Genomic DNA, 14992 nt, shown 5'->3' on the forward strand with positions numbered 1-14992 from the left:
ACAAATATGTTACGATTTAAACATCTTAATTACTGTTTATTTCATATGATTTACAACAGTATTTAAGAAGTTGTTACACAGATAAAAATGGATTTACTTAGTTAATGGATTTTACTTAGTCATTGACCTCTTATAACTCTTAAATCATTTTGCATACATATTACATATCGATTATAAACACTTTAAGTTCCATAGTATTAAGTAACACAAATTTTCCTGACTTCAAATATTTCTACTTACAAGGAAACTGAATTTGTACGAGACTCATTAACTGAACTTCTTTCTTCGTTATTTTTCTTTGTATCTGAATTCTGTGTGTCTTCTAATTCTCTTCTAGGTAGCGGCATCGCTACTCGTTTATATAATTCTATTAATTGAGATCTCGAGAAGTGTTCATAACTACTGAAGTCAATGCAACTCTATAAACAAATTAAAAGTGAAAGTCAAAAGTCAGTGACAAGCATTTACAATGGATACATCAACAAAAGATGTGTTGTGACAGATAGATGATACAAGTATAGATTAACATAAAGCAAGTAAATGTTTCAAGATTACTTCTTACATAAAGAAAATTTACTTGTACATCTACCAAAAAACTATAAACTTTACCAAGCATATTACGAATTCAATAACTAACAATTATACACTGCAGATTAAATATAGTCAAAACATAACCTTATTCACTCACATTTTCTAATATTTCTCGAAGCTCAGCTTCTGACAATACTTCGGGATGAGTTAAATGGAACATTCCTAGTGTCAACATTTGGGTACTTGTTTCGTTGACTAATGAAACATTTGTTCCTAAACGATCATCTGACAGATGATCTCACATGAACAATAAAAGTAGTTATCACATTTATTATTCGCTACCTTTTGTTATTGTATTTTTCTTATCTGATCATCAATATCCATCTGTAGATTGTATCGTATTAAATTGTATAATTCCGTTTATAAATTATATCTCTTCAATAGAGTACAAGTCAAATACATAAACATATATTTATAGTTTTTGACACTGAATTCCAAGTAGCATAATCGTGCATCTCGAGCAATACTTGGAGTTCACTAAAGATGTTGAAATAAAATGCGCTATATATTTATCAACAAATGTATACATTTATTGTTTACATTTGCGAACTGTTTTGTGCAATGATAGCCAAAATCAAATCAGTGCATTACTGTGGTGTCAGATTTGGCTCCCAGTCGCACATGCACGTCGAAAAAAGCTGAGCGCGCAGTGCTGTAGCTATAGGAAACAATGTATGATCCTATAACAACGGTTGGCGCCAAAACCGGGAAAATGTTTTTTTAGTTGTGAAACATGTGTTTTGTCTGTACAATTATTTCAATCCCTATCCCTATGTTATAATTTATCCACAGAATTAATATTATTGCATGTTAAGAAGCATTTACAATTTTCGATTATAATTCTCTTTTTCTGTGGGGCGACTAAGGGCGCCAGTTTTATGGTGATATTAGATACTTTACTGGGGCTAAAGACAGTGCGCATGTGCGAGTGGGAGCCGAATCTAGTAACACTGAGCGGACCTTACACAGCGCTATGGTGAGCGACCAGAGTGGCGGCAAATTTAAATTTGTTTAGTTTTGTATTAAACTAATTAATAATATTTCTCCCACCATACAGTTTTTAGAACTTTGTAGAGCTTTGAATTGGCTTTTGAGCGGCTTTTCGGTGCAAATACCCCACTGTGCGATGCATCAACCATGTAAAGAATTGCGCGTTACAAAATGTATTTAAATTATACAACTGGTGGCTGAAATACCAGAAATAAAAATGTATCTTTTTTGGAAATAAAATTACATTATTTAAAAAAAGAAAACATCTAATTTCTTCCCTCCCTCCCCTTCGTAGCAATTTTATAAAATTATGAACTTTCAGAATACATCTCAAAATCTTTTAACGTTATGTAAGCTTTACCAAGAAAAATTTATACAAGTTAATGAAAAATGCTATGTTTGGCAAAACTATGAAAAATATACGCAATCATGTCGATATAAAATTAGTAACAAAATGGGAAAGGTGATACGGTGCGGAGGCACTGATCCAAAACTTATATTTATAAGTATATATTTTTTCTTATTAACTATTTTTCATGTAAACTGATACATTAAACTAAGCGTGATTAACAAAAACAAAAGAAAGAATAAATCATGATTAAGTATATAAAATAAGGCGATGGTTATAAGATATATAACGTGTAAATATAAAATATAAAATAATGTGTAATTAATATAAAACGTAAAATAAACCGTGATTAATATAAATTACGTATAAATTGGAGTGCGATGATTAATATTTGTTGCGCCAGTAGAAAGTAATTTATTATTACCATTGAGTGTAGAGACAGTAAAAACTAATTCTGCAAATGTCAAAACACACATTATGAACTGTAATCTAAGGATGCAAAACGCCTTTCACGAACAATTGAATTTCTGAGTTACAGATGTACAACTGAATGACAAATCAAAATGTTCCGCAGATAATTCTTGAAACTCTGACCGTGTAATTTGAAGTTTACCTTTACTAAGAAAAGATGCCAATTTCTCAAGACTTGTATTTAAAATTTTAACGAATCGATGAATACCATTTTTATGCGGTTGCGAGAGTTGGATTCTTCATCCATGTTTTCAATGTATTTTATAAATGAAATGTACTTTTCGTTTGTTATAGGCAATACACTGACAACACCCTCGAATGCTGTGGCTATCTCTTTGATAATAAAATGTGGATCGTAACCAGATAAGTTGATCGGTCAAATGAAAATGATCGCGTACCCACTTGTCATCTCGTGCAAACAGTGTTTCGCATGTATGACAGTGTGCAGCAGTATTAAAATTTTGCAATTGTTCAGTTGATAAATTTTCCATGGATACATTGATCGATAAAATGGACTTTACATGATGTGCACATAATGTCCCACACTAAATACTCTATGATGCTGGTATGTGTATCTTGACGCTTCTCGATCAGTATTCATTTTCTCCAAGATGAATTCCAGATCTGCGTACACGATAAATGGAACCCTTTTTCCTGTTGCAGTTGCTGAAGCTGCGCCACTTGCTGTCATCATTTGGCAATACGATTGCGAAATCATTCATCTCCTCACAATCCACGGTGTGAGCTTCCAGCTTCTTCCTCGAACTAAAGTAGTGCAAGCATCTTTAATAAGAAACATAATTTTTCTCACATAACATATTTAAAAACAATGTATTATGTACATACCTATTGCAAAAGTATTTTTGACAATTTGTTTACTCAATTTACTCCTTCTAAATACAACAAACTGATATGCCTCTTCATCTTCTTATCAGTGAGTCATATCGACCTTGATGGAGATGTTGAGATGTTCAAACTTTTTTATTTGATTCAATGTCATTGGAAATTCAATATCCTGGATATTTAACACTGTTGTATTTATAATAAGGATATGTTGATGCCTCGTGTTACATCCAGCCCTGCCAAAAAGTATCTCTTTTCACCGACTATGGATTCCCACAACGCGTAGTAATGGTGACTCGGCGTGTGAACGGCGTTCACTGAACGCGCAGGGATGGCACAATTATGTACCACGAAATGGGAGGTAGCTGAGACTATTCTGAACCACAATTTCCTTTGCAAAAATGTCGGACGTTGCTTCGTTTTTCATTAATAATTTAAAAACAAAGCACCATTCATCATTTTTTCTATACTAATTCTGGGACACCCTGTATACCTACTAATTAGTATTACATTATTAATATTAATTAATTGATATTAGTATTAAAGGAGCTCGAATAAGACGGTTCTGAGAATTCAAAACCGTTTAATTTTAGGCTTATATAATTTAATTGTCAGCGACATACAAAAAATATAGAAAGAAATGATTTTTATAACTCATTATTGCATTTCTATTTTTATACATACTATACAATTATGTATTATATGCTATTCATAAACATAGATATAAGTATACAAAACAAAACGTTTGAATTTAAGAAACAAAAAATAAATAGTTGATGTTTGACTCGTAAAGGGCAAAATTACTTTGTCTTTTTCTCCACTTTCTTAATTTTTCGTACAAGGAATTTATTTTCATCTAAATAACTTGTACATAAAAGTTTGTATAAATTAACAGTTGTTATACAATATGTAACAGTACACGTTCCATCGATAGTAAGTTAAAAAACCAAGTCTTTGTATTTAAAAGATATCTACAATTTAATAAAATAAAATAAATTAATTAGACTAAATCTTCGTAGGTAACAAGGAAAAGGATGCAGATATAAGGAGTAATTTGTGTTATTTTTTTTTTCTAAAACTAACTTTCTTTATTCCTTTCATCATTAAATTTTTCGTTATTGTATTCAATGTGATTTAGATTTGTTTCCACTTCATTTGTATCTCTTTGTATTACCTATCTGCATACTAAGAAGATACCACATATAATCATAACAATGAGAAACAATAAACAACAAAGTTGAGTAACAAATAGTTTTACATTCATTGAACAAACCATTTACACTTCTCATACATGCGTGAATAGTATTAGAGTAAAATTAAATCACATAGCTCTCATCTTTTTTCAATTTAGTACTGTATAGAAAAACAGTCTAACTTTTTGACTATATACTTATACGGTCAAATATCTAATTATAAGAAATAAATCAATATTCGACATGTACTTTGCACACATGATAGGATAATTATTCAATTTTTAAATAATACATAATATTTAAAATAGAATATGCTCAGAACTATAATTTTACATATAAAAAGTCTTAATAGTATGTATTACAACCTTAACTGGGCATGAATTTGATAATTAGTAATATTTAAAATGTTTTAATGCATTTTACTAAAGACTATACCAAACTGTCTTCAAAGAGATTCTTTGTTTCTTTATTTTCTTTTCCTAAAACTGTATCCAATCATCGAAACCTGAGATTTTTATTTTAAATTTCAGTACGTAATACTTTCACTATTTTCGTTCAAAAGAATTTTCGAATTGTTTTTTTTTTTTTGAAAAAAAAAAGCAAATTAAAAACTGTCTTACAAACATTGCACATAAGTACATAATGAAACATTTGTCTCTCTGTGCGCATTGAATTTTCTTTGCTTGTATCGCTTATTATTATAATAATAATTCGTTCTAATGAAAATTTTCAGTGGTAAGTAAATTATAAGCAATACTAATATTGGTTTTTCAAACAAAGTAACAATAATCGTGATTATATTATCATTATTGTAACGATTTCCGATCATTTTACCATTAAAAGTTATATGCATTTTTATTTCTCTATCAGCAATGTATATCAATATAAATATTTCATCAATGTAGCTTACGTTGCAATTTTATTATCATCCAGCGCTTTTTGGCGTAACTTCCTGTTTCGTTCTCTATTCTGAACGCCATTATCTAATGGTATTATGAAATATTATGATTCGCGCGATAATCCTTCGAAACTATTTCAGAATAGTTTCGATGGCGGAAACAACTAGTTGCCGGCGGAAACTGCCAGTGAGTTAGAGACATCATGTATCATCAAGAGCTTCTTACATAAACAAAACTGAGTAAAATAACCATAAGATGAAATTCAATGACCACGATAAGATTTACCTAGAATTAAAAATGCAGCTCAGCAAACAAGGATAACTCCATAAGAAAAACCACTCATTAACTGATTAAGTGAAACATTTAACAAAAACAACCTGATGCACACATTAAAATAGCGTACACGAAAGCCATTTGCCAAAATCTCGATTTCACAATGTTTACCTTATCGAATAAACTGATCTATAATCAAAATCTCCGATACAAAAATAAAGTTTTCCGTGCCATTTTATACATTTCAGTGCGCAATCGTAACTTGTTTAAATGCGTGGATTCTATTGAATATTATATCAATTCTTAATTAAATGATGAATACAAAACAATGAAATTTATAAGGATAAAGGATAAAGAAAATACCAATGATGACAGTAACCAACATGCTCATGCTTGGTGAATGATGTTTCTGCCACACTCTTTTGAAGTAAAGACCAGTTCAAAATGGTCCCATGCTAGGAAAGACAAAAAATGTCATCGTTTAGCTTACTAGGATATATGAGTTTCCAACAGCAACTTTCTTAAAAGATATTGAATGAATATGTAAATTAGTATACAATAATATTGTATATATATCTTTCTTAAAAAATGAATAAATGAAATGCAAGTAAAAAGGCACTATATCTGGGTATGGGAAACAATCAGGTATTTAGGCCTCCCTATCTTTCTCTCTACCATACACTTCCAGTAAATCACAGATCTTTCGGTGAAGAAGTTACGCCGCTGCGATTGAACAACTTCCATTCTGTTACACATGTAAAGTCTTGTTTGTTCTGTATTGAACATATGCATGTTAAGAGGAAAATCAGTGTAAATTAGAAACTGCCACTCTTAAATCAGTTTTGGTGGTATTTAACAGTACATTGGAAGCATAAAGTAATATTTTAGTCATATATCATTTTATAAACTAGGATGGAACCATTATGCTATAAACGATGAAATGTTTTTTATTTTCTTCCATTGTTAATAATACTTGACTAGTTGTGGGAAAAATTAGTAATTGGCAAGAGAATGTTTAATTGTTCCACACATAGCATACCATGCCATGTTTTCGGTGATGTCGAATACATTTCATCGTTATTTCGAGTTATGTAAAAAGACCGATGTTACTTTATATTGACTGCCGAGGATGATATTCATCTAACAATCATTTCATTAAACAGGTGTTTCGTGATCAGTCTCTTCAATTCTTCCCAATCTCCATGCATTTGGATCTCCTGCTGCTGTAACGTAACAATGTAAAAGATTTTTTATTTATTTCGACCGATACACATCAAAGTAATTGAAATAATAATACATCTGCAATCTGTAAACCGTTTTTATATACAACTGTAACAATGTACTTTTCCTAAATACGATTGAACGGATTTTAAATAAAAAAAAAACTAAAACTTCAATTAAAAATAACAATAACCAACGAAAGAAAATAAAGATAAATATAGATAAAAATAACATGTTACTATCAGAAATTGTAATTTACTTTACTGAAATTACTTTTCCTTTATTAATTTTGTATTTAACAACTGTTAATAATTAACATTACTATTACTATTATTTAACACGTTAAATCTCACGCCGGTTTTACGTCCCGTTACGTTCAGAGCACAGTTTATACTAGGGTGAGCCAGAGTATAAACAGATATCAAGTAACAAAGAAATGAAGGTAGTGCGCATAAAGCTAGGAGATACTGTGCCGAGTGCTATTATCAAAATTCGTGAATATTGGGAGCAAATATAATCACAAAAATATAACGCAAAAGGTTACAACCTTTTGTAATCAATGTGCAAAAAATCCTCACCTTTGTGTACCTTGTTTTAATAAATTACATTAATGTTTTTAAATATTATATTCATTCCTTAAATTATTGACCAAACAAAAACTAATGTCGTCTATATAAATTAATTAGGGACCGGGGTGGCGTTTAACGTGTTCAACAGTGAATTAGGATTTAAATAACACTTAAGAAAATTTAATTATATAGAAAATTCTACTGTAATTATAGAAAATTATACTGTATTATGTAGTAAAGAATTTTACTACAGATTAAAAATGTCCCAGTTTTGCATTACACACCACTATCGAAACTTTTACTGAATTCTTTCGCTTTACAAAGTCTGATAGTAACAATTTAGTAGAATCTCTGGTACTGTTAAAATGCATAAACTATAAAACAAAAGTACATAGGTACAAAAATAACTCACCTGAATACAATAACCAGAAGAAAATAACAAATGAAGTTACCCAATGATATTTGTATAACATATGGATATCCATTGTAGAAACATAATACATACATATCACGTACAAATTTGTGCTAAGGTAAGTGCACGGCCTGTGACACGGGGATATTATAAGGAAGACTGAACATTGTTGTGTTGCACAGGATCTAAGGGAAGTGTACGTAGGTGATTGATATGATGCAAAGTGTTGTTCAGCACTTCCTGACTCGTGTACAGCAGCGGCATTCTTTCTTCTATCCAAAGCAAAATCAAAATTGATGCACAATTACAAAGAGTGAATGTAGTAATAAAGTTATAAATTTGTATGCTTAGTAACATTACTAATTTGCAAGCACATGCAATAATTGCCATGCAAACAATATCTGGGGAATAATTTTTACTTAAATATTTATAACAGCTATCATATAAATTCCAGTTGATTTTCATGACAATGTACAATATATGTGTTTAAAGAGAAAAAGTAAAGAATTACATTAGAAGAAACCATCTCTTGCAACATATTCGCCCTTTAAAATCATTAAAATTATGTATAACAAATTTTGTCGTCTCGACAGAAAGTATTAATTAAAAAGCCTACTTCAACTTATATATCGTGTGCAATAATATGTTAAAAAGATATATTATCATAAAGACGAACATTCAACTAAATATTTACACATATTTTAAACAGAGTTCCTTTAAGTTAAAAATATTAACAATAAATATATAGGATTCCCCTGAACTTTCCATCCTTCGTTACAAACAAATTATTAACTAAAATGTACTTACCTTGAAGTTGACGACTGATGAGAGCAGTAATACCTTGACTGTCGCCAGTCTTTTTCACAACGAAAAGTTTGGTGTCAGGATCATTTTCTAAGGCTCCGATACCACTCAAACCAATTACTTGTCCATTTTGTTGTTGATGACTACTAACAGCCATTGTTTCACTAACCTAAGATTGTATAATTCGTACAAAAATGCTTATTCATTTCTTAATCAAACTAAAAAAAAAATCCGTTATGATGACATAGAATGTTGTAATTTAAGAATCTACATACCTGCATCAATTTTTTAACTACATCCCTTCCCAAAATATGATCAAACACTGCCTGCAGAAATTGATCATTAATTATGCTTAACTTTAACTTGTCTCTATGCCATAATAATATCCTTGACTCCTCCATAGCTGTTATTGATACCTACACAAATACATCGTTTTTTAACACATAAAAATTATATTTTACACAATTATGGCTTTAAAAATTCAACATATATCAAGATTATTATTATTACTATTCCAATAGTAGTAACGGTTTTGTGTTCGAAAGTAAACAATACTAGTAAATTTTATATGTAACACTACAAATTATAAGTTCTATTGGAATGTTATATTAAAATATGAATATAATAACAAGATGCAACTTTAATAATTTTGACCATTATTGTTATACAGATACATGTTCAAGAAATATACAGAATTATAGAAAGTCCATACGAACCTGAAAGTACTCGTCCGTGGAAACACCAAACCATTCTGGAGAATCCAGGAACTGATGTGGGAAGACAATGTGTAATGCTCTTCCATTTTGTGATACTACTAATCTGAAAAATTCATACAATGCTTTGAATAACTTGACAATAATATCTATTGTACAGAATGATTCTAAAATACTTAGTCGAGTTTTACTAAATAGTGTATTACACCATACCAATAGAAAATATGGTTAAAAATGAGATAAACAATAAACATGAACATATATTTATAAATGCTTGCAGAGATGTAGTTCTTTATAGCTGTACATCAAAGGAATTTATAGTAACAAAATAATAATAACTTCTTATTTTTTTATCGACTTGCAGTTAAATATCTTCTTGACAATCCTAACTCGAGAAAGTACTTTTTATAAATAAGAGTTCATCCCTATTTTCACATTAAAAACTTACTTTCCAGAAAGTACCAAAGATAATGAATCAACTTTGGTGACTTTCTCTTGTGCATAAACTTCTTGATACTTCAACTGTCGTATAACCTTCATACAATTTAATACTTTTTTGAACTGATGACGCGATACTCTTAATGGCTGGAACACTGCTATATATACCTGTAGGAAAATGAATGAAAATGAGATATAAAAGTATAATATACAAAAAAGGAAAACATTAAAAACAAATATTTTGCACATTGCTTTGTAATTTTAGCCAAAATTTATATTTTAAATTTATATTAAAATAATTCAAGTTAACGTAAAATCACTTTTTTTCTATACTCTTGATTAGTTGAATATAAAAATTAAATTTAAATATTTTACCAATTACAAAAATGATAATAGTTTTAAACTTTTGCTAATAGTAAAAGCATCATACGAATTTTGTATCGAATGTAATAAAGAAATTGTTGAAATTACACATGTAAAGATGCAAATGAAAGGACACTATATAAAAAGTATCAGCGTAATGCAGATGCAGTAGCCAAACACAAGCAATTTACAGTAGTTGCTAAATTTCTAATATAACTATCCATACGATCTAAGACAGTACTATTATACTACTCAAAATACACTATACCATACTACAAATAAAATTTTAAAAAGTAGAAATATAATACAACTTCTTTTAAATAAATGAACCTCTCGATACGTAGAATTACGTATTTATATTTTAAAATGTCATTCATTATATTAATTAGCATATTGTCTGTTTAATATATTTCTGATCTTTTATGATATTTCTATAACGTTTATTTGTAAATATAATACAAAAACTAGTTTTTATTATATACTGTGTAAATAAATATGATAATACATGACCGAAGATGTCTTATAATCATGTTACGAATAATATTAAATTAAATATTGAACACCACAGATTTGGGTCATTTTAGAATTAGTCAAAATATATAAAGCGTATATCAAAATTAATTTAAATCATAGTAGTCCTTGTTTATAAATTATTATAAAGGTACCTTTATTTTCAGATCAATATTGCTTAACCACATATGAATACATATATAAACAATAATCCATAGTTCATTGATCATATGTATATATATGTACAAACAATATTCTGTGACATTGAGTCAGAGAATAATTTATTTTTTCATTCTTCTCTTAGCTTACCTCTTCAACTTCCCTTGAAAACTTGTTAGGCCTGAGCTTGTAAAGAAGCGTGCATACATGGACGAAGTTGATGGCAACAAACAGAGCATTCCAGAGAGCAGCGTCCAGCCAGCAAGCTATTGTCCAGCCCCACAAAGCAAGAAAGGCACAGCCCACGAGTAGAGTGCACCTTAAATAGAGTACACCGTGTATGCCACTTGGTGCAAGGTGTGACAATAGAAAGAAGGCATTTGCTAGTTGAAAGTAGATGTGATTCACAGAAATTCCTTGATAGGGTTGGCAACCAGTAGCTGCAAAATATCTTTATATATATATTGGGTAGCACTAATTATAATAAAAACATTGATTAATAGTGCAATAATAATCAAAATTTTTAATAATAAATCAATCATTAAAAAGAAAATATCTATACAAAAAAGTATCATTAATAACATATGTTTAAGACATATTAATTAAAAAGTACTTTGTAATTATTGTACAACGAAACATACCCGTTCTTGTATCAGTGGTCACATTCCTACATTCGTCGTCTTCATGATGCGTCGAAATCGGTAGCGTCACTTCCGATGTAACAGTATTACGAGGAACATTAGATGCAGCTGCATTCGTTAAGCTGGCATCAATACCAAAAGATGTCCAATAAAAGAATACAAAGAATAAAATAGAAGCACGCCAGCCTACTCGGCTTCCTATAGGATCAAAACAGATCCACATCCCCGCATCACCACCGAGCTAAATCAATTTCGTCTTATTCTGTAATATTAGAGTAGATGGTTTTCAATAACTGCGAATACAAAATTACATGTACAACATTGACAATTTTTTGATTAATAGCTGTTTTGTTTCATACTTATTCATAGAAGATATTAGATTGAATGCTATATACTGCTTGCAAATATCCTATCATTCTTCACATTTCTACTCTCAGCTAAAATTCGAGCTCGAAGACAAACACCATCTTGTAAACTTCAAATTAAAGAAGGGTATTTGCATTACCAACAGCTGCGGGAAGACTATAGAAACATCTGTAATATAAATACGCATATATGAACCATTGTCCTTCAATATATTTTCTTCTATAAATGTTATTTATTGAAAAAGTTTAAACATATCTCCAGTGATAGTTAGATAATACTTTTAATTAAAAGGAAGATTATCTGATATTTTCCATAGAAATTGATAGGTTGCTGATAAAAAGTGTCAAAGTTCAATCAAACAAAAGAATATAAATTTCATTCTTGATGTAGAAAAGACAAATTTAAAGAAATCGTAAAATTTATTAATATAGAACTAATTAATGTTATACGATTAATCGGCAGAAAATAAATCGTAAGAAACTTGGAAATAAATTCGTCTTATACTAATTTTCGTGTATTAGCGATCGAGGCTATTAACGCACGTTATAAAGTATCGTATCGAAATCAATAAACAACTTACTCATGGAAAATTTGAAAAGATGAGAGCGTACGCAAGGCATACAGATGAAAAAATAAACGGTGACGTCGATCGTCCTAATTTGATAGGCGAAAATAAACCGAACTTGTACACGAAACAAACTTGCTTATCTAATGAACGTCAAACTAGCAGAAAGACGTTACTCTAGCAAGGACAAGTATAGGCAACGGTAGAGAAACTGGGAAGCAGAAAGGGGATAAAATAGGCCACGCGGCCCCTAATTTTAGGTTCGTTCGGAAATTTACTAGCAAAAACTAACATCGTATCCATCAAATTACAGACCACGTCATTATTATACTATTTCACGAAAATTATCTGTAGAATTAAATGCTTCGAGTGACAAAATAATAACGGAGCCCCATGTGTTCGATTCGAGATTCGCATACAATTTCTGCAAATACAAACAACCTGTGTCTTCGTTGACGAGTAACTGTTCGATATTTGTCAATGACATTGATTTTAATAAATTGCTCGTATTCTACTGCTTCTTTTCTAAGCGATATATATTATATATATATATTAATTATAATTAATGATTTACTAGTTTACAAAGCGTTAAATTATTTTTAGTATTTTAATTTCGATTTAATTTTATGTATCGTGTACGACTGAAGAAAATGATATCCAGAATATTTTAACCTATAAATCGATCAGATAAAGAAATGTCGGTTTATATACAATGCTTTACGAGAGTTGTATATGAGTATCGTTGTATTTTCAAATACGTTTGAGTTGATTCAGCTGACATCGAGTACGTTTACATTGTTTCGATTTACCCCATAGTCAGACATAGTTATATCGAGTTGTACATTGATAAATAATATGTATATGTATGAATTGGTGTAGATACATGAAAACCCATCAAAACCTATACAGGGTGTCCCAAAAATGTTGGAGGTCCTTGAAGAGGGTGGTTCGGGGGGTATTTGAAACAACTTTTTCCTTAGCGAAAATGTTGTCCGTGGCTTTGTTTAGGAGATATTATCAGAAAACACCGACCAATCAGAGCGCATACCCTACGCTACCCCGACCAATCAGAGCGCGCGTAGTCTAAGCTACCCCGACTAATCAGAGCGCGCGTAGCCTACGCTCCACCGGCATACTCGCGCTCTGATTGGTCGGGGTTTTCCGTTAATATCTCCTCAACGAAGCCGCGAACAACATTTTCCCAAAGGAAAAAGTTGTTTCAAATCAACCCCCGAACCACCCTTTTCAAGGACCTCCAACATTTTTGGGACACCCTGTATATCCCCAATACAACTTTAAACAAAATTTAAAATACTATTAACTAATATTTATGTAGCTTTTGTGTAACTTCTTTTTTTCTTTAATTTGTGTTGTCGCCTATAAATCTGAAGATAAACATGGCAACAGAAAAGGATTTAATCAATGGTATCTATTAATTGAATCGTATATTACGTTTATAGTTTTAAGTAAGAAATTATAGCATAGAATGATGTTTTATTAATTTTATCGTATAAATTTCTGTTACGTATTTGCGCTTGTATACTATTTCTAAATTTCTTCAAATATTAACAATTTTATTCGATATTATATCTACATGATTGCATTGTTATAACAAATTATTAACATTTACATTTGTCATAAATAATTTAAAAATCAACGAATTCTACTCTATACATTAATGAATATTGTAATTAATGTAAGTTCTATTATAATTTCACAATTAGTTCTGTGAAAACAAAATTAAATTTAATTAGTAATTAACAAAAAAATATTACGTGTAATTTTTGTACCGATAGTAACAGAAGTCGCATCATACGAAGTAAATATTAATTTTCATTATTTAACATAAACGTTGGTCTCACATATACGTTTCTGCAGTTACTATCACTTAAAATACAACTTTTAGAGATGGAAAATCATACAAAAGGAAAAGAATTACAAACTATGTATTAATAACAGTAAATGTTACGTATGACCATTTGTTGTTGCGTTGTATAATCTGATGAAACATTTTTAAATTAATAAATTTAACGATACAGCTGTAAGAGAATCGCTTAAAGTCAATGGAGAATTGGGGAGAATAAAAGCTGCAATGTGTACGCAAGTCATAGAACTATTAGATGGTTCGAACAAAGGAAATAAAGTGAAACTTCCTAAGCCGTATCAAGATGTTATACTTTTAAACGAACTCATCAGAGAATATATAGATTGGATGGGTTACAAATATAGCTCTACTGTATTTACGTCAGGTATTCAAAATATATACTTAATGTATAATACAAAATACATTTAACAGCCAAAGAAAAATAAATTTGGAAAAATGTTTGCATTTTAGAATGTAACTTATCGAAACAGGCTCCTAGCAAATTTTTACTTGCGCAAAGTCTAAGACTACAGGAAAGCGATGATAGCAAAGATTTGCCTTTGCTCTGTAGTATTTTGGATACAGTGAAGAATTTGAAAAATACATAAATCTTATCCAGGTGAAATATCAAAATTAAAAAGTTTTTAGTTGTAAACACTTTATACCAACAATAAACAGATAATTGTTCCTATATTCAAAAAGTTCATGTTATGATAAAAAAAAACATGAATTTTTCATTTTTTGCACATATACAATGT

General features: G+C 30.1%; 2 protein-coding genes across 6 annotated transcripts; one reads left to right on the forward strand and one right to left on the reverse strand.

Annotated features, from left to right (window-relative positions):
* Positions 1-2329: 2329 nt before the first annotated feature.
* On the reverse strand, positions 2330-12622 carry LOC128875664 (popeye domain-containing protein 3-like). 5 transcript variants are annotated; one of them, XM_054121453.1, is made up of 11 exons: positions 12386-12620; positions 11799-11973; positions 11440-11701; positions 10949-11238; positions 9777-9934; positions 9332-9434; positions 8891-9031; positions 8619-8784; positions 7812-8083; positions 3248-6829; positions 2330-3166 (listed from the first exon to the last, which is right to left on the reverse strand). In XM_054121453.1, exons 3-9 carry the CDS (start codon positions 11660-11662, stop codon positions 7959-7961), a joined length of 1206 nt encoding a protein of 401 aa, XP_053977428.1. In that variant the 5' UTR covers positions 11663-11701; positions 11799-11973; positions 12386-12620; the 3' UTR covers positions 2330-3166; positions 3248-6829; positions 7812-7958. The 5 variants fall into 5 exon arrangements, with proteins under 5 accessions (XP_053977428.1, XP_053977427.1, XP_053977430.1 ...); XM_054121452.1 differs by having other exon boundaries at positions 3248-6832; XM_054121455.1 differs by having other exon boundaries at positions 2330-3184; positions 3248-6832.
* A 716-nt stretch (positions 12623-13338) lies between these two features.
* LOC128875667 (centrosomal protein 20) lies at positions 13339-14992 on the forward strand. The gene is made up of 3 exons (XM_054121460.1): positions 13339-13795; positions 14410-14619; positions 14706-14992. Exons 1-3 carry the CDS (start codon positions 13768-13770, stop codon positions 14840-14842), a joined length of 375 nt encoding a protein of 124 aa, XP_053977435.1. The 5' UTR covers positions 13339-13767; the 3' UTR covers positions 14843-14992.

The sequence above is a fragment of the Hylaeus volcanicus genome, chromosome 4 (assembly GCF_026283585.1).
Source record: "Hylaeus volcanicus isolate JK05 chromosome 4, UHH_iyHylVolc1.0_haploid, whole genome shotgun sequence".
Lineage (NCBI taxonomy): Eukaryota > Metazoa > Arthropoda > Insecta > Hymenoptera > Colletidae > Hylaeus > Hylaeus volcanicus.

Bases quoted from the DNA above. Each gene is read 5' to 3' on its own strand.
- LOC128875667 (XM_054121460.1), top strand. From the start codon at position 13,768: ATGGCAACAGAAAAGGATTTAATCAATG. The intron at 13,796-14,409 runs GTATCTATTAAT...TTAACGATACAG, and splicing joins AGAAAAGGATTTAATCAATG to CTGTAAGAGAATCGCTTAAA. The intron at 14,620-14,705 runs GTATTCAAAATA...TTTGCATTTTAG, and splicing joins CTCTACTGTATTTACGTCAG to AATGTAACTTATCGAAACAG.
- LOC128875664 (XM_054121453.1), bottom strand. From the start codon at position 11,662: ATGTGGATCTGTTTTGATCCTATAGGAAGCCGAGTAGGCTGGCGTGCT. The intron at 9,935-10,948 runs GTAAGCTAAGAG...ATTTTCCTACAG, and splicing joins TTTCAAGGGAAGTTGAAGAG to GTATATATAGCAGTGTTCCA. The intron at 8,785-8,890 runs GTATGTAGATTC...ATACAATCTTAG, and splicing joins TAGTTAAAAAATTGATGCAG to GTTAGTGAAACAATGGCTGT.